The 25,428-nt window shown below is 44.2% G+C and overlaps 1 protein-coding gene across 2 annotated transcripts in view; it reads left to right on the plus strand.

The window, feature by feature from the left end:
* Positions 1–25,428, plus strand: part of LOC111856198 (copine-8) — a 93,165-nt gene that overhangs the window by 8,870 nt on the left and 58,867 nt on the right. The window contains exons 2-7 of one of the 2 annotated variants that reach the window (XM_023835951.2): positions 12,209–12,249; positions 13,435–13,481; positions 18,123–18,226; positions 18,872–18,911; positions 20,166–20,180; positions 20,324–20,400. In XM_023835951.2, coding sequence (XP_023691719.1) covers positions 12,209–12,249; positions 13,435–13,481; positions 18,123–18,226; positions 18,872–18,911; positions 20,166–20,180; positions 20,324–20,400 — 324 coding nt within the window. The remainder of the gene's footprint in view (positions 1–12,208; positions 12,250–13,434; positions 13,482–18,122; positions 18,227–18,871; positions 18,912–20,165; positions 20,181–20,323; positions 20,401–25,428) is intronic. The other variant, XM_023835952.2, reaches the window with a different exon arrangement.

Genomic DNA, 25,428 nt, shown 5'->3' on the forward strand with positions numbered 1-25,428 from the left:
CCCTTTTGAGGTAATTATTGAAGGTTCACTGAGGGGCTGATCGGTCCCGGTGAGTGTAATTACTTCTTAATTAAACAGCAGTTGTAGAGGTTATGTGTTACTATGTGCTGGGATGGAGGTGTGTAGCACATAGGGACGCGATGCTGGGGTACGGTAGCTGCAGACACAAAGACGTGAGACAGGTAGGGGCTGTGGGGGCAGGTAGGGGCTGTGGGGGCAGGTTGACATCTTATCATATGGCTGTGGGGCTGATGGTGCTCTCAGAGCCAAGGTGCAAGGTGTGTGACAGAGACAGGGGGAGATCGAGAGGACAGGAGATGGAGGGAGTATGTGTGATGGAGAGGAGGCGATGAGGAGGACAGGAGATGGAGGGAGAAAGGGAAGGAAGAGCAAACGGAAGGCACGTGAGAGAATCATGAACGCATGTGACAAGATGGAAAGTAGCAGACATTGAAACATGCAAAAAACATAGAAATTTGTCCTCAAACTACCAAAAACTTTCTGTAACCATCCAGTAGCTCTCCTCTTACATTGTTTTTGGACAGGTGATGTTATTTTTATTTTATTTCTTTTTTGTTTGCTGTCATTTCCTTTTAATCGACTCTTCATTCAGTGGGAGGTTTGCTTGTGTCGGCCATGATGGATCCTTTCTTGTTTTTATGAAGGTTGGTCTGAGACGTGGGGAAGCTTTTCATCTTAGGCTGATGCGGCTCGAGCTGAACAGCTTCTCCTCGAGTTTCTCCATGTCTGCTTCACAGAGCGAAAACCTGACTGAGCTTTTCTCAGACCAAAGGACATTACGGGGAAACGGGAGGATCCTGTCAACACAACAACTTGCATTAAGAGCACCTTATTCCCCTGTGTGTGATCGACAGCGTCACGCTGCGCTGGTGAGCTGGCTTGATGGTGAATGGACTAGGAGGGATTGCGATTTTACTTTGATTTTCTCACCCGGAAACCTGATATCATCTGTCTTGTATGCCCCCTTGCTAACACCTGCTCCTGACTCTTTAGAATTTATTTTTTTGCTAACATGTTTTATAGCCTGTACTGCAGGAGACCGTGATGTGAGCCCCTATTTAACCTGATTGGTATTGTCGGATCGAACATGCATTGGGGTGGCAATAGTTGGGTTGAATAATTAAACAGATTGTGGGAAAAAAGATAGCAGGTCATCATCGATCACTGTTGGGGGTGAGGGGTTCAGTGTCAAGCCTGGTTTGTGCAGGAGTCTGGTGGTTTGGCTAAAAGAGAGACAGCAAAAACATCCCCCCAGTATGTGACAACCAGCCAGCTCCTGTCACGTGTCCCCCACAGTCCTAGGTGAGCTTCCTAATGGGGACGCCCCAGGCCTGCACTGTCAGTCCTGGGAGCGAGGGAAGAGACTGTACTGGGACAGGACAAACTGATATTTGGGGATCCCTTAGTTTGTCTGTGTAACGAAGGCAGAAATAATTAGATATGATCCTCTTTTTTGTTGTAGGGAACGGAGCTTGTCATTCACACACATACTGGAAAAAAAAATCTGTCAGAATTATACCAGGGCTGAATATATTGACTCCGATCAAATTGAAAATCAGGCATGTTTGCACTAGCTTCAGGATACTGGAGGTTCTGTTGAATCAGCATTGTGCTGTATAATGACTTTAAGATGGCTTTAAGGTGTGGAAATAATTCATTCCTGCCCACACACACTATAGCTAAATTGCATCCACGTCACTTAAATAAAGAATGAGGCAGAAATAGATGCAAATCTGCTACCAACCCTGTCATGATGATTTACAATCCCTGCCCAGTTGGGAATAACATAACAGCATTGGCTTAGGAAGGAATATTCCAGAAGGATATGTGGGAGGAACGTTACTTTCGTGCTGTTTCTGTTTCATAGGTGTAGAAATATGAAGCTGCTTAAATTAGGTGAGTCTGTACAGTGCTCCCACATCTTATGTGGTTCCTCAACCTACCAAAACATCATTATATAAATGTGTTTACTTTGCATGTACACCTATTCCCAACCTGTTGTATACTTTAATTCATGCCTACATTACAGAACTCTACCTATAAAATACAAATTCTATGTAAAAACAGTACGGTAGTTGTTATGATGTTTAGGGAAAAATTACTGGCCATGTACTGTACTGTACCATGTTTTTTCCCTAAGCAATACAGTATAAACCTATCAAAGCACATTATAGTACACTAAACATTTTTTTCCCACTACTGAATCCTTTAGTAATGTAAAAGCATTATGCACAGATCTAACAAAACCAGGTCTAACTAAACCTTTGATAGTTCGAGATCTCACATTCAAAAGCCACGTAAGATGTGGGCAGACTGTACATGGCTTTATATCAGGGCATCCACTAAACAACTAGGAAGTGAAAAAACGTAAATGTATTCCACTTTATTTCTATGTCTACGTAACATGTGACTCAAGGGTAGGACCTTTGACCTGGCGTCCCACACTCATGCAGCAAAGATGCCCAAACGTAGCTGCTTAAGTGTGAAGACTTTGGAAAGAGCTTTTACCAAGTTCCCAGGCTGGGGTCTTGTACTTTTATTCTTCAGCATGGATCGATAAGCGTCACATTCACATGAATACTGTGGCGATTACGTATTATGGTACTGTTCCTTCAGACCATCAGTCCTCGAAGCTCAGCCCCGGCACTAATTTAGCTGTCTGCGCAGATGCGCATTTCCTGTGTAACGCCATGGTAACAGCATGCAGATCCATTCCCAGCCCATCCTTTAAAATAATCAGTAGCGTATCACGTGAGTGGCTCCAAACTGGCAGATTAGATGGATCGAAGGACACTAGCTTCTCCTTCCAGAAGCTGCAAAGAAAGCAGGAATTCCTGTAATACTCCTAACAAGTCGCCAATTATCTCAAGGTACGGGCAAACTTTCTCAGATCCACAGCGCCGGCTTGGTGCTAAGTATGGCAGGTGGGCACCGCCTACTTAGCAGGACCCTATTAGAGCTGCTTATATAAAAAGCATCTCAGAGGAACTTGTTATCCTCGTGTTCTGTCTGTCTCCAAAGAGTGCTTTCAAGTCTCAAAGTTTTAAAAGGACCATGAACTTCAAGAGAAGCCAGTCATTTCAGATGCCTGACTCGTCACTGAGGCGTAGCTGAGGGAGAATCTGCAGTCCTTTGTTGGCGATTGTGGACATCGCTGTCCTTTAAGGGACATGAACCAGTTTCCGTCCTCCTTTGGGCCTCTTCCTACCCCACAGGTACCTTAGCCATTTGAATGTCTTAAATGTCCCATCTCTGGGTTTTCATAAGGGATACAGTTAGGGTTAGGGTTAGGGTTAGGCTTAGGGATAGTGGGTTAGGGTTAGTGGGTGGGGCAGCTTGTTTATGATCACTCTACCTCTTAGTCTCAGCTCCCATTGCCAGAGCTGTTTCATAAATAACTCACTTACCTGATGTTTGGGGCTTTGGCTCAGGCAGGAGTTGTATTTTTATCCCAGATTTGCAGAGGAGTGTAGCTCTGAATAAAATAATTCCCATTGTTCTGAGGGAAGGCATCTGTGTGTCTCCTAGCACCTTCTCGTCGCTGTCAGAGGAGCCTTGGAGTATCTGTGGTGTTTCCGCTGGAAAATGTGAGCAGTGATACAGGGGGGACATGTGTTATGTGACAGAGCGTGATGTTTTCAGCATAAACATTGACGGATGCAGGTAGTGGCCCAAACCTGAGATGATTTGTTGGGCTGCAGGGGCGTCTCCTCGCTCAGAACCGCGCTGGGTAGAGTCCGGACCTCTGCTTTGTTGATCCTCTACCCCTTCGTAACTGGAAATGGGCCTTGTCATCAGTGTGAGCGGGGGCCCTGCATCTCCTCTCAGAGGCCTACCCAGACCCCCCCCAGTGCCTGAACTGCTCAACACCCCTTGTCGTCTCCCTTCAGAGAATGTTCAATTCTGTTCCTTTGCACATACTCACCTATGCTCTGAATACATACACCTGCCAAATGAATAAACAATGATAACAGCAAGAAGGGAGCTGAGGGTGTGTGTGCGGGGGGGGGGGGGGGGTGGGATGTATGGGGTCAGGTTTCAATACATTTTGGTTGAGGCAGAATTCCAAATGAAGCGAGTTTTTCAGTTATTTCTGGGAGAGGTACATTTTAAATGATTATTGATTCTCTCGCTCGACTGTGTACCGTATTTCAGTCAGTCTGCAAGGGATCATATTTTCATATGTGGTGTAATGCTCATTATTAATAGATTAATAGAGTTTTAGCTGTGTAATGAGCTTTGTTTATGTATCGTGTATTAGCAATCATGCTAGGGGGTGTTGTGTGGTTCAGGACATTGTTCCTGTGATCAGAAGGTTGCTGGTTCAAATCTGAGGGCCCACTGCATAATTTCACTGTTGGGCCCCTTCAACAAGGCTGTTAGCCCTCATCTGTTTCAGGGACCTGATTTTGCTTTCTTGAAAAACATGCGCCGCTTTAGATAAACGTGTGCAATAAATAAAACGCTATGCTCCTTTTTGCTGGAGGTGCTCAAGGCCAAAATGATTAAATTGCACTTGTGAATTTGGGCCGGCTACAGTATTTTCTCTGTCTGTTCCTCTGCTGGGAAGGAGTTACCCTTCGTAGATCTTTCCAGGAGCTGCCTTCTGTCCAGCACTTTGTGTCAGTGGCTGATTAATGGCTTGACAGGATACTGCTCAGATGTGAAAGGGTTTATACCGACTGATGGGGTCTGTAATCTAAATTTAATGGCAGCGGCTGGGGGTTAACGGCCGTGGCTGCCGTTCCAGAGGGCAGAGTCACAGCGGCTAATGTATGGGACTGCACCCCCACTGAGCGACTGTGTGGCTTTGGATCCCCGGGGCCAAAATGGCCGCCGTGTCTGCAACTGGGTGGCTGATGGGAAGAGTCCAGCTCTGCTCTGTGACACCCTATGGAGGGGTGGGCGTACGCGACTGTGTGCCGGTTAGCGCTGGATCAGATCTCCACTTCCTCTCTGCCTTCCTCTCCTCCTTTCCGTCCCTGTTTATTTTGGACCTCGTTTTTAGATTGATTTTGGGCTAAATGTCGTCAGAAAGGGCAAATAAATCTGTGTATCATTCTGCATGAAGATGAGAGCGTGGCACTGATGAGAGTATATCTACACCTCCGCCTCTCATATTTTCTCTGCCACTCCGTCCCTCTGCTCTCCGCTGTGTCTCTCACTCCCAACAACTCGACAGCCGTACCGCAGGGCTCTGGACAGGCCCTGCTGCCGTTTATAATTAAGAGCGATTCGACACGCTTGTCATTGCCGAGAGTCCCGATTTACAGGCCCGTTCTACGCTGTGGCAACGCATTATTTATGACTGGGTCAGATGCATGTGGGGAATTGAGCAGAAGTCTTCTTACATCTCTCGGCATCAAATAGACCTGTCGTTGGTAAACCCCTTCGTCTGGTGACATCTGAGTGATGGGCCCTGATGGGACGAGATCAAACATCGACCTGTAGCCATAGGGACCATTACACAGTTCGGTCCTCATGTTCAGTTCAGTTCCTTTTTGTGAGGAATAATGCGGTAAAAAGAACTCATTTCTAACTGGGGAAATACTGGATGAAGAATCAGATCCATCCATCTGCTGCCCACTTATCCTGGTCAGGGTCACAGCAGGGAGGGTGGGGGGGGGCTGCAGTGCTGGGATTCAACATGGGCAGGATGCCAGTCCACCACAGGGCACATAAACACAACAGTCACTCTATGGGTAATTTAGAGACCCCGGTTAGCCTTTGGACTCTAGGAGGAACTCGGAGTCCCTGGATGGAATTCCACATGACACAGGGATCAATCCCATTCATCCTTGCTGCATGAAGACCATTCAAAACCAAAGGCTCTCACAGTCAGACTTTGAGAAACTTAAAACAACGACTTGGATTCATCAGGTCGTCCTTCCAGAAACAAGGGAGTGTGATTAAAAGAAGAAGCAGAAACAAATATAATCATCTGATATTTTAGGTAATTTCCTGTTCATTGTATCCACGACTTGAATGATTTTGACTTGACCGTGTTTTCCTACTATAAACTCATTATCATACAGGGATCGAGGCGACTCACAGATCGGCTTGATGGGCTGTTTCTGAGGCTCTTCTCAAAGGTCCATTGCAGTGAACGTCAGTGCTGAGCATACAGACAAATGAAGGCATCCCAAGGCATCGATTAAGCGCTGGGGGGTATTAAACTGGAGAGAGCTGTTTGACACTGGGGGGGGGGGGGTACAGGCAAGGGTGGGGGCGGGCGCCGGGGAGGGTCACAGAAACCTGTAACCGCAGTACAGACGAAAGTAGTGACACATTCCAATTTATGCGGAGGAGTTCTAGAAATATCAGCATTCCTGTCATGGCTTAGCCTTTTTCTGTGTTTTGTCTGGGGAAAAAGGTTTTAATTTATTTATGAAGCAGCAAATATGAGTTCTGAATATTAGTATCTTCCTCCACTGCTCAGGTTTTTTGGAAAAAGTTTTTCATAACTTCAGCTTTTCATACTATAGACAGGAAAATCGTGTCTTTGTAATATTGACTTCGTTTATTAATTCTCCATCCAACTATCTTCTGACCGCTCTTCTGATATGGCGATTATCAGAAAATAATGGCTTATAAGCAGCTTTTGACTTTTGTCCAGAAAGGGCCGTTGTGTATGCGGCTTTTCTCCGTCGGACGGGCGAGCGAATGAGGTGCGGAAAAGCAGGATCGGGGAAGCGGGCGAGCTGGGCGTGACAGCAACTCCCTAATTAGATTACTTATTAGAAGACTAATTGGCTGAAGTCTTCATACCTGGGTTTGAACAGTTGACCTAAAAGCTATCCCAAAAACCAGCACACACACCAGCCTTTTGTAGATAAGGTTGGTCACCCCTGACTTAAGTAAAACCAACTTAAATTAATCTGGACTTATGCAAGAAATATCCAGATACAGAGATTACGGAAGCGCTGATGCAAATGGTGTAATATGCCTGTCAGTAAATTTACACGCTCTCTTTTCATTTAATCAATCTGGGGTGAGTTTCCCGAAGCGTTCTTAACGCTACGTCGTTCTTAAGTTCTGTGTTAAAAGATAGAACTAACGAACGACGTAGCGTTAAGAAGGCTTCGGGAAACTCACCCCTGTTCTTTAGTACATATCACCATTATATTTTTGCCTTATGTGTTTTTTGCTATAAGGTGTCTTGAATTGTATTGAATGGTAAACCCAACTTAAAAATCCAACATAAAATTTGACTTATGTAAGGTATTGTGGACAGATAATTTGCATCAGCTGAAAAGTGCTCTCATGGTGTCCTGTATCTTCAATATGCTTTAATTTTCCAGCCCCATGCCTAAGACACTATGGTCTCGATAATTATCACATGGTATGTGTACGTCTTAGAAGCTCGGGTTTCCATGGCGAACTGTCATGTTAACGGGAGAGTGACCACAGCACTGGGCCGGGGGTGTAGATGGGCTGACGATGGGTGGCTCCATCGAAGCCGAAGCGGGGGCCCATTTGCCAAACCCTTCATTAGCAGACAGAGAAAATGCAGATTTCGAGCGATAATTAGGCTGAAATGTGGTGCTTTCCGCTGTTCCGCTTCCTTCTATATTTATCCCACCTCCAGTTCATCCCGGTTTCTGAATAGCTGCCATTAAACTCCGGTGCAAGACGTCAAGCTTCAGAAAGAAATAAAGGAATTATTCTGAATAACATAAAAAGATTTAATTAACTTTTGGTAGCATTTCCAGTCTTTTGCCCACTAAATTTGCATGGTCTTGGTCACATTTTTGTGGTTTTCTCACAAGTACTCTGGCTGTTTCAATAATCCAAAGGCATTCAGTGGAGCTGGTGAATCTAAATTGCCCTTATTGTGTTACTGCAGGGGGGTGTGAATCCAGACACCCCCAGGTATACTCCACCCTGGCCCATGTCACTCCTTCCTGGGACACGAACCTGACTGTGAGTCGTAAGTTGCCCATGATAGACAGACAAATTAATCCATCATTTATTACTCATATACAGTATCAGTCAAAAGTCTGGACACACCTACCCATAGAAAGGTTAATTTGTATTATTCTCCACAGTTTAGAATTACGACATAAAAACTATAAAATAATATATATGGAATTATGTACTGATTAAAAAAGTATTTAAAAAATTGTTGGGGGAGGGCAGCTCTGTGGGTTGGTACTTGGAAGGTTGCTGGTTCAAATCCCATGGTTGGCAAAGTGATCTCATTATCGGGCCCTTTAGTAAGGCCCATAACCCCATTTTCTCTGGGGACTGGCTGACCCTACTTTCTCCTCTACACCAATTCCATGACATGGCTTCCTGGGAAGCTTTTTCAACTGTCCTGAAGGAGATCCCACGTGTCTGCTGAGCACTCACTGTTAACTTCCAAAACCATTTATACAGCGTTTAGGTCAGGTGGCCAGGTCATGTGATGCGACACTATCACTCTCCTTTGTAGGCGGCTTGGCATATCCAAACTTTTGACAGGTACTATCCGTAGTGAGAGGCAGTGTGTGACTCGGTGGGTTAGGGTGCTGTCCTTGTGATCGGGAGGTTGTTGGTTCAAACCCCAAACTCAGTTGAATGCTGTCACTGGTGGGTCCTTGAGCATGGTCCTTAACCCCATGTTAAAGATTGACTGACCCTGCTTTCTGAATTGTAAGTCACTCTGGATAAAAGGCTGCTAAATAATTGCAGTATTAATAAAAACCACAAAAACAGTTTTTCAAGTTCTACAGCACTAATGCAAGTAATTAAAAATTAGCAAATAAACACAGGAGAGCAATTGTGTTCATTTACTAACCATGTATGGGTGATGTCTATCTAATAATTAAATTCAGAGCTTTAAAGAATAAATTAACAAGCATAACTTTGATAATCTTTACAAAGGCAAGCATGCAATTCATCACTCTAATCAGTCACGGTCATTTATGTTACCTTTGCAAGTAATGTTCCGTAGCCTACTTGTCTGTTAACTCAGTGATAATTATATTATAATGTCCAAATATCCTTGACAGGATTATTATTGCTAATTTTAAAACTGTGCCTTTCATATATGATGAAAAACATCTTAATAGTTGCAGCTGAAAAAAAAAATCGGTTTACACATATAGTCATTGTTGGCATTTGATCAGTGCTTGAAATTATGTACACGTTTATGGATAGTTTCTCATCGGTTCTGAAATGTAAATTGTGTAACATGAAAATGTAAGACTGTGATGAGAACAGGAGCCAGCAAGCTACGTGTGTTACCATAGGTGTTAATTAACTGTGGTGTGAGTAGGGCAGATTTGGGGTGGCGTCTCACAGATTTTTCCCAAATCGAGGGCAATCGACAGAGGATTTGAACTTCAAAGACTGATTCGCAGGCAGTGGGAACACAGGAGTGGGACAAGTATGTGCCGAATCCCTCCAACAGGGACTAAATTATCCAGAATTTATGACTGGAAGTATAAATAGCTATATAAAAAGCTGTAATCAGGCTAACATTGTTTCTTCACATCACACCGTACACTCTTGTCGCTGATACTCTGGCGGAGTTAAGATCTTAATTTTGGGCTACATTACTAATCACACCTGATACCCCTTTTCTAGGTCTGTCTGAGTGCTCTGTCTGTCAAATCTCGTGATGTTCCACAGTGTTGAACACAGAAGATACAGTGACGTTTTACCCAATAATCACTGCACTGAATAGATTTTTTTTCTCCTCTGGACAGCAGTGGTACAAAGAACCATGTCAGTCATCTGGGGTCACTCTGCCTGTAGGAAAATAGAAAGCTTACGTGTTCCAGTGTGCACGGTGTGACCCTTCAGGTCATCATTCCTGGAATTTGCTAAGGTTGCTCCAGTCCGGCTCACTCAAATCAGGGCAAGTGATGTGCTGACACCCAGTCGGTATAAAAATGATGCCATGGGTCCTTCGATGCCTGCAGTGAGTCACTCCCTTCCTTTTACTGTTTCCTTCAAGAACTGGGGCATCTTCCTTTCTGCTAGTGGAGATGATTAACATCCTGGAGGCCTGAGAACATCTAGGGACCCATCAGCTTACCTATATCAGCATTAACTAGGTTACTGGTCTAGATGTTCAGGCGCTAAGATCCAACATGTTATCCACAACATAGTGCTGATAACATCCCCCAGGTCTACAATAATCCACCCACACACATCCATCCTATCAGATCCTCAGTTAACATTCAATGGTCAAAGCAAAGGGTTTGGTCACCAATATGCCACTCTCAGATGATGTGACACAACTCACGTTTCCTCAGATTGCTTAGATAGCTCGGTCCTCCTGCCTTGTCAATGTGAATTGCAGTGACATCCAAGCCTGTAGAGCAAAGGCGTGGATGGCTGATGGTTCACACATTAGAGGAGGTGTGTGCTTCTCTTCTCCACTTCCGAGTCGGCATGGACCTTGTCTGTTGAGAAGGAGGCACTTGTGAGGTTAAAAATAACAAACAAATGGAACTGGACAAAAATTTTGATGGGAGGACATTCAGTATGTTATAATTCAGCTTGGATCATGCCAATTTGTGGCATGCAGATAAATAGTTCTGACACTAGATGATGAATTTCATTCTTCTGGGGGTGGACAAAATAATGGAAATACCCATCAACATATTAATAACAAGAACCCAACAAGGAGTCAGGCCACCCTTTGTCTCCAGCTTCACTTCTTCTCAGAACGCTGCCATATAAGTTCTGCACTGTGTGTAGTGAGGTAGAGGAGCATTCCTCAAGGACAAAAGCCTCCAGGTCTTTGGGGGATGAAGGAGGTGGAAATCTACTTTCTCCTGCTCTCCAGAACTTCCCATAAAGGTCCATTGGGTAGATCTGGTGCCATGGGAGGACATGGAAGGTGTTTGACTTCATGAAGGTGTTTATCGAAATACCAAGAGAATTGAAAAATACTCTTGCAAAAGATGTGCGTGGTAACAAACAAAGGGAGCTGAGAAAGACGATGGCGCCTGAAGCCGCAACAAAATGTTTTATTGTATAGTACAGTAAGTTTCTTTTTATATAATGAAATATTTTGTACTGTACAGGTACTGTATCTGCATCATATTCGGTTATTGTGGCTGTCCATCATATACAGTATACCTTTCTGTATGCATACTGTATTACAAGTTAGATATGGACTGTGAGTCATTATAAGGCTGGCAGTGCTGTCTGTTCTCCTGCAGCTGTTACACTACGAGATACACCCACTAACGTCCTACGACGTCCACTTTCAGGTATCTCTAGATCAGTGCATATTATTTACTATGGACCTGGGACGTTAATGCAATTGGAAGTTACTCTATGGTTTGCACCTTAGCAAGTACATTGTGTAGTAAAATGGCCGCACGAATCTTGGCCGTTATCTGACAATGCAGAGCAAACACTAGACTGAGTGATTTCCACAAGATAGCTGCCCATACCAAGGTGCATTTTGGGTAGAATTTTGCGCATAAATACAACCTAATGTAGAAAAAAAGAGTGAAAGATGACCCCTCAGATCATATTACTTTTTTCCATTGCTCATAGGTCCAGGTTTTCTGCTCTCTTCTCCAGGTATCCTTGTGCATTGGCCTTGGATATATGTGGTTTCCGAATAGCTGCCCTGCCATAAATTACAGCTTTAAGATGCTCACAATGTTCAGTTTTTGTTGATACTCTGCTTCAGAGGTGCTGATTCAGTTCTATGGTCATTTTTGAGGCTGTACTGTGATTATCCTGTTACATGTCCATCTGTCCCTGTCAACAAGCTCCCACTTGCCACCACTGTTTCTCTTTGCTATTGAATTCTGTCTCAGTTTGCTATCATAATTTTTAGACCAATAATTTACAGTTTTTTTTAAAAAACATTTTATTCCTGCAGTTCTGGCAATTTTTTGGACACTTTGGAAGCCTTTCCTTTGAAAAGTTCCCTGTTACAATACTGATTGTTGCACCGATTTTATAGGTGAGACTTACTGCTAATTGGCATTCAAAAGTCCCCTTTGCAGCTCAGTTTCTAATTAGGATTTAGGTACTTCACATTAAAAGTCATTTTTCTATGTAGTGTTTTTATTTTATCTACTCCCTGTATATGCAGCTGATTTCCTTATCAGTTACAGTTTTATTTTGTCTTAATCATCTTAATATTTGTTTTAATTTCCATTCACAAATTCACACGCAAAATCTAACTGCTAAACACTGATCATTTAATGTTATTTTTCCTTCTCTGCAGGAACCTTTTAGACAAAGACACCTTCTCGAAATCGGACCCATGTAAGTACTGGATTACTGCGCTTACAAGTTTTCCCGCCAGAATTTCCGTGCATGGCGGTGTACTGAACTTAATATATAATTACATCATGTTACGCTCATTTGTGCATCAGATGCTAACAGTTTCACGTAACAATAAGAAGTTCGGTTGCCAGGTAAAGGCTTAGCAAACGATGAAAGCTAATCTTATCACCCGGGTCAATGTACAATGTGCTATTATTAAATAAATTTAAAAAAGAAAAGATATGATTTTATATTTTTACCCACTGCAAGATCACAATAACTTTATTGCCACTTTTTGGAAACATCCTCACAACGAGTGCATTTCGTTGGCAGGTTTATCTCGGTAGTCGTCTGCTACTGCCGTCCTATGAAACACGCATCACACTCTCATGGCAAACCGTGAGGTTTCGTCCTCTGGTTTGTATTATTTTCATCATTAGCAATACAGAAACCCTTTCACATTAGTGAGAGTTAAGGGCGGAAGATCCCTGCAAATGTGACAATCCGCAAATAATACTTTCATTATAAATGAAGGCACCCCTAACCGCTACCCATAACAGTCTTCTAGCCTGAACGATAACATGAAAAGTCTATTTATTATCAGCTGCTAAAGAAACAGCACTGTATTGTACACTTTGATTTTCTGCTTTTCGCTTTGTTTTACTACTTTACGCACTGGGAATACTACTTATTAGGCTCATTATTAAAAATGCAAAACTAACGACATTCATAACTTTAAAAGTTACTGCGAGAAAGGCGAGATTCCACGGTCACAAACACGGTTAACACGTGAGTGAGGCTGGTTGCCGACAAAAATGCAGGATGTACCCAAGCCAAGATTTTAATATTAAAGATATAGTATGCACTTACAGTACATTGACAAATTTTATGTGTCACTAATATTTGTGTATTGTGTGATGTTATGTGATCCAAATTATTTTCAGTGTTTTCTTTGGTTGTTTGCGAGTTTCTGCGATCTTTCTGCAAGCTCCAAAAATGTTACAGTTGAATTGTTCCCGGGCACCTGTATTCTCTGTCATCCTCTATCCAAAAAATCATTGATTGCAGTGATTATTTGCTTCCATTAGTGTTAGAATGTTACCTGTATGGGTATATCCGTACTGTCTGAGAGGTTCTGCTGGTGAAGCGGTGGCATTTAACTTGTCCCTCTCCTCTTCTCTCCAGTGTGCGTCCTGTACACCCAGGGGGTGGAGTCTAAGCAGTGGAGAGAGGTGAGCTTTGCATTTAAACACAAACTGCTATGAATCATCTAGTCACTAAAAGCCAGTGAAAACCCTTTGAAGAGGATGATCTCTGCCCTTCTCGAGTCTAGCGGCATTGCTTTCAGCACAGACTCTCAAGCTAAATGCTGCCCCCCCACATCACACCCCCCACACTGCCAGGTCTCCTGGGGGTCCCCAGTGTCACCCCTGCCAATGGGAGCTCCACGGTCCTACAGATGCAGGGCAGACTGGCCGTTTCGATTCATGTGGCACCAGTCAAACCCATCCTTATTGAACAAGGGCCCAGGGTTTCTCCACCTAATCCAGTCTATGTGACGAAATCAGGTCGCAAGAGGAGTCATACTATGCACTGTTGATAAAATTGCCCCCTCCCATGCTCCTTCCTTTCTTGAACTTTCCTGCTCTTTTTTAGATATAAGGTCAGTATGCAACTCAAAAAGCACCAGTAATTCAGTTAGTATCTTGGGAATTCGTCTGCACTGGCTTACAGAGGTTTTTTTTTCTTTATGTTTGCTTATATTTCTTGGTCTCCCACTGCAGAGATTACCGAGGAGTTTATTGTGTTCCGTGTACAATGTAAGGCAGATTGTACAGATGTACGATATTAATCCTAGCCATCCTAAAATGCTTTTCTTGCCTCTGATAAAACTCCATATATATCAGCATCCTATCATCTCAACCCCCCCTCCCAACCTGAGTTAAATTTCAGTTTGATGGATTTTAGTGCCTCGCCGTCATTGTGATCAGTGCTGGGCACAGCCCATGTTGGGGGGCCCTAGGCAAGCTTTACCGCTGGCAGCCCCTCCTCCCCGCTCTGTGGCAAACTCCAGCACTATCACTTTGTCCTGACAGTGTCAGAGGAGGTGCTGGTGCTTGCCGGGGAGTTGTGGCGCCCCCTCACAAGACGGTGTCCTAGCCAGCTGCCTGTGTTGCATAATTGGTTGACCAGCCCTGGTTGAGATTGTCCTCCTTGAATCACTGCACATTCTCCAATGAGTGAGAGAGTGCGTGATCTTCACCATGAGCCCCTTAAAGACCCATGCCCTGGTTTTTGTGCAACGTAAGACTCACAACAGTCATGAGAATGACTCAGGATATACAGGGTGTCCATAAAGTCTCTTTACAATTTGAAAAATTTATTACAAAGGCAAATGAAAAGACACATATGTGGAAATTATTACAAAATGAGACGTATGTATTTAAGTTTTTTTTGCCTCATTTAATTCACCTCTACATGGGCACCATATAGACCTCTGATCCAGCGGAAGATGATGGATGGATGGATGGATGGATGGATGGATAGTTGCATGAAGCACATCAAGACGGTACTGGATTTCTTGCCAAGTTCGCTGTAGCATTCGCTGTGGCAATGGCATCAGTGATCCTCTGCTTTAGATTAGTGATGTCCCCTACCTTTGTTTGCAATGTGATTAAAAACTTTGATAACCACTGAGTACATAGAACAAATCTGATGAAGATATCTCATCAATTGCCTTTATAATACATTTTTGAAATTGATCGCAGACAGGAAGTCACGTGTGGTACGAGTGCCCTTCAGCAGCTAAATCACATGATATCAAAAGTATGGTGAATGAAAGTAGCTGTTCGTGCAGTAAACAATGTGCTGGGTTTACATTTTATTTATTTAGCAGATGCTTTCATCCAAAGTAATGTATGTTTTTTCGGAAAGCAGGATCAGACACTTTATGGAGTAATTGGGGGTTAAGAGCCTTGCTCAGGGACACAATGCTGACATCACTCTGCCAACACTGGGATTTGAACTAGCAAGCATCTGATGAAAGATAAGCAGCCTTAGCATGCTGATTTTTTTTCTTAGATGAATACCACATTTGTGCTGCTTAAATGATCAGCATAGTGAATGTTCAAGTCAAAGAGAGTGGCAAACCCTTTCTAATGGGCCCAGGGAAACTGTTTACAACACTGTGGCTTAATATGGTCTTGAGTTCCCTGTTATTGCTTTCAAAGTTCAGGAAGTGTGACATTTCCTTCTCCCTCTAATTCCGTGGCTCTTCATGGGCATCAGACTCCTCTGTCTTGCTCGTCACAGACATCAACCTGCTGCTGGCTGGCGTCGATTTCCAGCCGAGTAGCTTTTACGCTTCCCGAGTGCTGCTGTTGATACCTAATGCCAGATAACGCAATATCCTCGCAGCCTGAAAGCACCGGCGGAGCCGCAGAGTTCCCCCTCTGTTCACTCGTTGCTTGACAGCTGCCCACTCACTCTCATTACCCTGGTGCCACCATTGCGGCGCAGAGCTCTGATTGGCATGCGTTTATTTGTGGGAGAGGAAGAGGCATGCAATCTTGGGAACTCTGGGAATGATACAGAGAGGGAAAAAAAATGACCTGATTAACTCATCAGCTGCAATCGTTAGTCATTTACATTGGCGCGTCAGGTATTGGTGCTGCCGTAGGACTCAAGGCCAAATGCTATGCGTCCGAAGAGACGCCGAGCAGCTATATGTGTACATCAGTGGTCCATACGGGCTCAAAATAGCGGCGATGATCTGCATGTCACAGTCTGTAAAAACAAATGGCGTGGAACAGATGGGAACGACGAGGGCTGGCCAGACTGCTTTTGCAGCCCACGCTATGGTGACATGTGGGCAGGAACGCTTGGCGGCAGCCACGCGGTGACAGGGAGCTGCGGCTGTCACCGGAGGACCCTCTACCGGTTTGCACTGGCAGGTAGAGCTGGGGTGGGCTGGGGTGGGTATTTTCTTGGCTTTGGCTTTTGTTCATGTGTGCAGGCTGAGCCAAGGATTCCGCGGCATCCTCATTATACTGCCCCACTGCTCGCCGCTGCCTAATGAACTCCTAATCTAATGTACCCAGTCTGCTGTCCAGCGGCCAGAGCACAGAGTAGCATCAAACCTGCCCCCACCCTCCGCGGGGCACCTCGGGATCTTTCAATCGACTCGGCGTCAGTGTCTCGGCGAATTTGTAATTGTGCGCGCTCATCGCCACGGCGACGGAATAGCGGGTCGACGCGAAGTGCCTCAAGATGGCGTTTTAGTTTTTTATTACTTTTAAATGCGGAGAAAGACCAGTGCTGGAAGACAAACCACGTTGTACTTAAAAGAATGAAGAAGAGTAATGAGTGAGAAATGCAGCCTTTTGTAGGCGTCTCTGCCTCGACCCTAAGATGCTCGCAGCAAGAGCATAAACCCAAGGAAATGTGCTTTATTGGTTCATAGTGTCAAAATGTATGTTGGGGAGACCTCTGCAAGTAGTGGGGTATTTAATTTGCTTCAATTGACTTGGTTGGTTGAAATCAATAACTCATTAAGTTTGACTTTATGGTATGATGGATAACGTTTGTCTGGCCACCTTGATGCAGAGCTGACCTTCGGGCTGTAACCAGTGTTTTTTTGGCTGGCGCTTTTGGTTTCTTTGAGTCATCAAAGCATAAGACCCCCAATAAATGTCAGTTACGTGTGAAATAATTAGCTGAATTTAACTTTACAAGGTCTGCCTTGTTTTCCTGCACATGCAATTACAGAATGTCTCTGCATATAAAAACAAGCATGAGCGGGCAGACATTTTCTTTTTTTTTTTGTGTAATTTTTGTTTGCACAGACCTTGTGCCCAATTTTTTTAATTAAACGGATGCATAGTTAAAACCAAGCATTTCATGCCCATAAAGTATTACATAATTAGAAAAGAATACCCAGAAGAAACAACAGTGTCAGTTATTACAGATTATTAAAAATCTTGACAGCCTAGGGTTGCTGTTGAATCTAGTGGCTAGCTTGTTTCTTGTCAAAGAACAATTAGAACACCTCTGGCTTCTTCTTAAGCCAGTAAAATAAGCACATTTGTTGTGGTTCTAGCATGGGGGCGGCGCATGTGATTCCTGTCTTTCTCAGAGTCTGTTCTCAGGATCAGCAGTTGTATTCCCTTTGTCTGGAAGCCCAGACTTGATTCACCCATTTGTTTTTGAACTCCGTATGTTATTCATGCTGAATAATTAATCATCAACTCGAGTGCAAAAGCAAAGGCTGACATGCTGATAGGAGTGTCCCATCGATGAGATCATGGACCTGCTCTGGCCAGCGGCGTGAATGTTGGGATTGCTGACTGCATTGTGCTGCATGGTTAGCACAGGTAAGGGGGCGCTAATGACATCGTCCTCCCAAAATGGAGGACGGATGAGTAAGCAGCACGCGCTCTGTGGGCCTCGGACCGCCTGTGCACACGATTAAAGGAGAAATCCCATTAATTCTGTAGTGTTGCGATGATAGAGTGTGTCACCCAGCCTGTGGGACCCTGCAGGGTGCGGATGCTCAGCTGGAATAAGAAGGCGGGCCCCGGGGCCCTCGTGCTCCGCCGGCCTGTGAAGCGGCCGCATGTCCGCCTCCGCTGGGCTGAGTTCAAGCATTGAGTTGGAGGGGGGAGGGGCCAGCGGGCTGCTTTGCTTCCCTCTCTCGCCATTTTATTGGGCGCCGTAACACAGGATGTTATCCCACACAACATCAAACGGCAGAGTCTCCCGATTTGATGACCGGCCAGTTTATGAGTCTGTAATGAGGCCTAATCCTCTCTCTCTCTCACACACACACACATGCTCTTAATGACTCATCTCTTTTTTCCCTTCAAACCATTCAGTTCGGGAGAACAGAAGTGATTGACAACACACTGAACCCCGACTTCGTCAGGAAGTATATCCTGGACTACTTCTTTGAGGAGAAGCAGAATCTTCGCTTTGACTTGTGAGTTAATCCCTTGACTGAGTTCTGTTTCTCTCTCCCATTGAGTGTGTTGGAGGGTCGGTGGTGTTTGGAAACCACTTAAAGAGCCTGCAGCCCATTCATGCTCAACCACAGTCCATTTACCTCATCTAATGCTGAAGGGACGAGTGCAAAAATGTACTACAGAGAAACCATCTTGTTTGGAAGCTATAAATCAGACCTTGACAGGGGAGTGAACTCTATGCTCATATCTGTCATGTTCCAGTAGACTGGTGCCTTCTGTGGCACAATTAACATTTATTTAAATATTGCTGCACTCCAAATAGACAGCAGACAAGTTCTTCTGGGGGTGTGTGACCCAAAAATAGTATTACAGCTAAATCAATCAACTGAACAAACTAATCAAAGCTAACTGGCAAGATGGGAGGACGCCTACTCATGTGTTGTTCTGACTATGTACTTCTGCAAAGGTGTAATTATTGTTTTTAATGATGATGCTTTATTTATGGACGAAACACATTGCTCTGGTCATGCAACTTACTGACTTTCTTTTAGAATCATTCGTCATGTTCTTTAGTCTTTAGGCAAAGAAATGAAGGCTTGAGCCCTTTGAAGCCTGGTAAGCTTTCAGGCCTTGTGAAGCCGTGTCTCCCTCTCCCCTTATAGGTACGATGTGGACTCCAAAAGTCCGGATCTGTCAAAACATGTGAGTCTGGGCCTGCAAAGGCTGCCTGCTGGAAACCCTTCTGATTAGCAGCTTTTCCTTTGAAATGCATGCTGATCCTGGTCTGGATCTGTGCAAACCAATATTTGCCACCTTACCCAATATATTTCAAAATGGAAATACACTCAGTGGCCACTTTATTAGGTACATCTAGCTATTACTGGGTAGAACCCACTTTTTCCTCCAGAACTGTTTCAAGGGTAGATGAGTTATCTGTTCAGAGAAGCCTTTCTGCACACCACTGCTGTACAGAGTTGTTGTTTTTACACTCGTGGCCTTCTTGTTAGCTGTAACGAGCCGGGCCATCCTCCTGTGACCTCTCTCATTAACAAGGTGTCTCTTCGGCCACAGAGATGCCATTGACTGGATGTTTTTTGTGCATCACACCATCCTCTGTAAACTCTGGACTCTGTGGTGTGTGGAAATTCCTGGCAGGTGGCTGTTTCTGAGATGCTGGGGCACCATGTATGGTACTATCAATTGTACTGATTTCAAAATGTCTTTGATCACGCATCTTACCCATTCTAATGCTCAGTTGAGAGGTATGTAAATCTCTTGACCTTGTCTTGTGCTGTATGTATTCAGTTACAGCCACGTGATTGGCTGCTCGGAGAAGCAGCCTGTTTGCATTAGCAGGCAGGTGGACCTAATAAACTGAACATTGAGTGTCATGGTGCTTGGGTAAAAAAGTCCTCTTTTGGTAATGAATGTTTGTAATGGATTTTTTTATCAAGTCATGTCTTTTAGAATATTGTGTTAGTAGACTGATTTCACAGGCACATCCTGTGAAATGCCTCACTCCACATCTCTCATTTAGCTTAGTTCGGAAGTGCAGGCGTTTTTTTCTGTTTATCAGAGCTTGTCGAATGCCATACACAGGTACAGCTAAATGACAAATGACTATATATGTGCCAAAACTATCACCAATGTATTCTAACATTTCAACGCACAAAGCTTTGATAAAGAGACATATTCATATTATACTTTCAAATGAAAACAGAAATATATTTGGGTGCAATCACGGCTTTGCACACATCCATAACGGGGGTGTTCCTGCGGTGTGAGCTCCTGTAAATGTGTCTTGTCTTACTAACGCTCATCGTCTATGGAACATGCCAGCCTCTCCTCTGCCTCTCTTGCCCTCCTATGACTGCCGTTCCGTATTTACGTCTCGTGCTTCCTGTCACATGACGTGTTCTGTTGTGTTACCGCTGCTGCCTGCCTCTCGTCCGGAAGCCCCACGAATTCAACGTACGTCTTTGCTCTTGTAATCTTCATTACCGTTCGCCGGGCTGTGGGCCACCCTGCCATGCTCTGACCGCGCCTCTGTCCCGTCTCCCCGCTCCTTCCGGACCCCACGGTCCCATGGCTGCCCGGCCCTCTCCTGTTCCCAGGACTTCCTGGGCCAGATGTTCTGCACCCTGGGTGAGATTGTGGGGTCGCCAGCCAGTCGGCTAGAAAAGCCTCTTGGGTGAGTATAGAGCCCCTGGCCACGTCTACTCTTTAATGACATCACTGCAATCCATGATGCTATTGGTTACTCATTATTTAATATTTTTGGTTCCACTGTGTGCTGCAGATATCTTTTTAAGAGCCATTATGTATAATCATACAATTATGTTTAATCAACAATGATACTATTTAGCTAGCAGTCAGTGTTAAGTTGTTGAAATTTGTGATATAAAATTTATGTAAACAACCATCATGGATATAAATCTTAAGTAGTACGATTGGTCCTCAGCTACAGAATTGGGCAGGGACACAGGGTTTGGTCTGAAATGGGCCATATCACTGAACCTGATCACCCTCCGGTAAAATTTCCTGGTCGGTGAAATTTATAATTATAATGATACATATCAACATATAAATTTTACATAATAAGAAAATTAAAAACTTCAATAAACTATCAGCAAAGCACATATCTTTTGGCAGTACACAGAGAAACAAATGCAGTTTGAAACGATCTTATGGTCGTCTTTGAAACCCGGACAACCTATGACCAACAGACACATGGCAAGGTTGATTGAGTTAGCGGAGCACGCCGTATGCCACTGTTTAGGTCATTTCCTTAGAGGAAACTACAATGAAGAAAGTGACAGATCAGCAGTCACAACATCTTGGAGATATTGTGGATAAACAACGTAAAAAGACATTGGTGGTGTGGTGGTAATTTTAGTAGTTTAAAGTCAGACACGCAACAGACTGCTCCTGTGTATTGTAATCTCTGCCAAAACCTGGTGCCTGAAAATATTATGAACTTATTTCACCCCTTGAAACACTGCCATCCAGGAGAACACACGGAATGCAAGCGCTTACAGTCACAAACACCAGGAATTAGAATTTCCACTTTCAATCTGAAGAAAATAGGACAAATCGAGGCCCACATTGGTTATAAACAGGACACAGCATTTTATTTTTCATTACGTGATGGATGGTAACTCTACCAGCGATTTCAAACCCGTTTCCTGGAAGAAGCAGCAAGGCGGCAAGAGAAAAAACTCAGCAACACATCATACTGTTGTTTTTTTTTATGATTTATTTATTAAAATTAGATTCCAGTTTTACTTTTTCATGTCGTGAATCTGTTTAACTGAATTTTAAGCAAAAATGGTGCCCTGAAGTAAAGAAATAAAGACTTGAATTATATCAAGATAATTATCGATATTGACTAATAAGAAAAAAAATATTGGCAAAATCTACCTAGGGGACCCCTCCCCCCTGGTCGGCAAATTTGTTTATTTTTATATAGCTCCTTTCACAACAGTTGCCCCCAGGTGCTTTACTTGGGTGTGTTGTGATACATTGCAACATCATTAAGAGAGAATAATGCAAAAATGAGAATGGGTGCCGTCTATAGTAAAAAGTCACAGTCATCAAAAAATGGACCGTTTTCATCAGACAGCGATGATGTATTTTAGCACAGTGTTTATCAACCCAGTCCTCGGGAACCCCAAATAGTCACATTTTTGCTCCCTCCCAGCTCTCAACTCAGTGTCTGGGGGTCCCTGAGGACAGGGTTGATAAACACTTTTTTAGTGTATGCACTGATAAGAGGTTGCCAATATATTTACATGATGTTTCTTTCTAAGACAGTTATTTATATAAAATCCCCATGTGTTACATGCAAAGATGCTTCATTCACCGCATGTGCTGTAATAAATGAAAGCCAATTGCTAAACCCTGTGCATTGCCGCGTGAAAGCAGATCGGTATGCCTAGTATGTCTGTGTTAAATTGGCAGCGTAAGTATGGCTCCTCTATATTGAATCATTTGCTCACACACACACACACACACACACACGCACACACACGCACACACACATACACACACACGCACATCCATCTTAGTGAGTCACACTTGTCGAATAAATCCCAGCAGATATTTTTTGCCCTGTAATCACTGTCACCAGGGGAGTGTGTCATTTCTGTGGAATGACTGAACGTCGCACTGATTATTCTGAGAAAAGGGCACCGGACACCGATTTCCTACCATGCATCAGACCCAACAATGTGGTCACAGCCATCCAATTTTTTAGTTTCCTTTTCAGTAAAACCAGCCACGAGATTTGCCTTCCTCTCTCAGAGATGTTTGTCTTCTGGATGAGTGAGAAGAGGGGAGATGCTCGACGGTGTATAATTTAATTCAGACCAGATGTATACATGTAGGGTCTGCCAGCAGCATCCCAAGACGCTGTTAGTAAGGCAGAGATTTTAATCAAGAACAACCTGTCAGCGGGCGTTTAACTGACAGCCTCCATTCTCATCAGATCGGGTCGTACTCTCTCATTTATGTCAATTTTTCAAAGAAATATTGATGTAAAGGGAAAAAAAGCAATGGAATTTGACACATATTCTCACGATTCACTACATCTACCCACATCTAACCGACTACAGTGGTAAAATGGCCTGTTTAAGACCGCTGAGGTAATGAATGAATGAGTAGTGATAATGGAATAACAGTGCAAAATACGTAATATTTGAAATACTCTTCAGGATCTTAATTATTGTGTGGATAACCAAGAAGTAATTAGTCTGCTCACAAACAGACACACAGCCATGCTAAAAGTACTGGCCCCCCTTGACATAATGGGGGGGGGGGTCTCTCGTGGATATATAATGTATCCTGCGCATTATTATTATTATGATACATATATATTTTTGTCGTATTTGGGGGCCCCTGTAAAGTGCCGGGCCCCTTGAGTCTGCCAGGGTATCCATGCCCCTCCGACAGTCCTGCACGGCAGGCAAAATAACCCTGGGTGTGCCCACAGATTGGTGCCCGCATTCAGTTTTTTTTCCCACATTCCATCCATCCACTGTGTTTTTGCATTATTGCCTCTAATCTGCAGGAGAAGAGGGTTAAATTTGTGTTAGTCGCAGACACAAAGTCAACGTAAGCCGTGAGGCAGAGGTAGAAAATGCAGCTCTGGCTTTGGCCCCACAAACACAATGCCCGTGGCGGGGGGTGCAGGTGTAACGAGGGCATGGGAACCTACCATGAAAGAGTGCAATGCCATAGCCGCTCCATTGTGTAATCATTCATTTCCTTGATGCCTTTGATGTCCAATCCTGCCATAGAGAGTCTCTGAGGGTAGAGTGGGGGCAGGGGCAGGCTGTTGACCTGATTAGGTGAGCTAATGAGATGCAGAGTCAATTAGACAAGCTTTGCACTGCTTTGTTTACCATCTCGGTGGGAACAAACAGGCAAATTCGCTCGCTTAGAGTAAGGGAATCTGTCAGGAGTCGTGTCAGATGTCCGGCGTGAGTAGCCAGCATGGTCCAGAAGCCGGCTCATCTCTCTCTTTCTTCACGAGGAGGGTCTGATTTAAGTACTGTGGGAAAGTCAGTCTTCTCAGTTCAATGCCAGGCAGGGTTGTGACCATCTGGTAGGTCAATACAGTAAAGGAGTGAATGATTAGTTTTTAAAAGCAACTCCAAACATTTGTCAAGATCAATGGGGCTGGGGGGGGGAGGAGGGGGACAGGATCATCGACTTTCCGCTCCAGCTGAGCTGAATCATTGCCGCGGGCGAAGCTGAGCTTCTATCTAGATGCCAGCAGGCTGTTTCGACTGCAGATAGTGTCATTTAGCCATAAAGAACAGCGGCAGGCCGACTGACATCGCCATAGAGTGAGAGATGAATACGGGGGAATTGAAACAGGGTTTCAGCTCTTTCATATCATCCGCCCATGGAAAAGGCTGAAATTTATTACTGTCCGGTCTGTACCATGGCAGCCTTGATGCTTGGGGCTGTTTGTATTTTTTGTATTTTCGCTTCTCCTCCCGGGTAGAAATTATGTGGACAGCCACTAAAGTGGAAACGACCAAGAGGCAGCAATGGGGATCGCAGGCAGCCAAGAGCTGCCTCTTCCAGGCTAGGGGTGGTGTGCAGCTCAGTGGGTTAGAACACTGCGTCTGTGATCAGAAAGCTGCTGGTTTAAATCCCAGGGTTGGCAAAGTGAGTTCACCATCAGCAAGGCCCTTAATCCCAGTTGCTCTAGGGACTGTCTGACTCTGCTTTCGCAACAGTATGTTGCTTTGGATAAAAGCATATACTAAACGAACAAAATGTAAATGGACAGCTCTGATTACACTGACCAAGCAAAACCACCTATTTACTCAACAGTTTGGTGGGCCAGAGGTCCACTGGGGTTTGGTCAAATGCTGCAGACGAGCTGATGGGGTGCATGTTACTGTATCTGCATGGCCGCAGGCACTCTGCATATCCTGCGCTGGGGGAAAGCCTTTGTTCCCAGCCCAATCAAGGCGTCTATGCTTAATGCGCTCAACTCATTTGAGCTGGAAACCATTAAGGCAGAATTTTAAGAGCCTTGGGGATCCTTAAAACATTTAGTTCAGGAAGTGATATGACCACGTCACAGTTAATGCCCCTGATGAATGTGCATTCGCTTGAGTAATTAAAGGTGTAAAAGCACATATAGTAATGGACACCTGTAAGATGATTCCAAATCCTTTATTTGTTTATTTGGGGTTTATTTGAGCAAAAAGTTGATTCCTCTGTACCGGCTCAGAATTGTGGGTAATTCCTCGTGATAGAACAAGATAGCTCAATCAACCAGCCACCAGCAGGGGAAATAAAGAAATTAATTAAGATTAGAAAAGGAAGCTGCAAAACGGGAGAGAGACACTTTCAGTACTTACAATTTCATGATCTGCAAAAAATATCTGAGCGGATTTGCAGGGCTGCCCAGCATGTGGGAGATGCCCTGTTGGGGAGCCGGGTGCAGACCTCAGACACGCCAAAGCAGGGCACCTGCTGATCACTGCCGTCCACATTGTCCAGGCACATTCCATTGACCTGCATAGCTACACAGTGTTATGGTACCAAGCCATATAATAAAAAAAACACATGAATGGGGGAAGGTACATACCTAAACAAGCTTGCTAAAGACACCAATATGGGACCGCTGGAAAGGGAAATCATGGAATAGGAAGATCATTTACAGAGCAGGCAATGGGCGTTTGCCTCTTTTCAACTG

The sequence above is a fragment of the Paramormyrops kingsleyae genome, chromosome 8, assembly GCF_048594095.1.
Source record: "Paramormyrops kingsleyae isolate MSU_618 chromosome 8, PKINGS_0.4, whole genome shotgun sequence".
In the NCBI taxonomy this organism is placed as follows: Eukaryota; Metazoa; Chordata; class Actinopteri; order Osteoglossiformes; family Mormyridae; genus Paramormyrops; species Paramormyrops kingsleyae.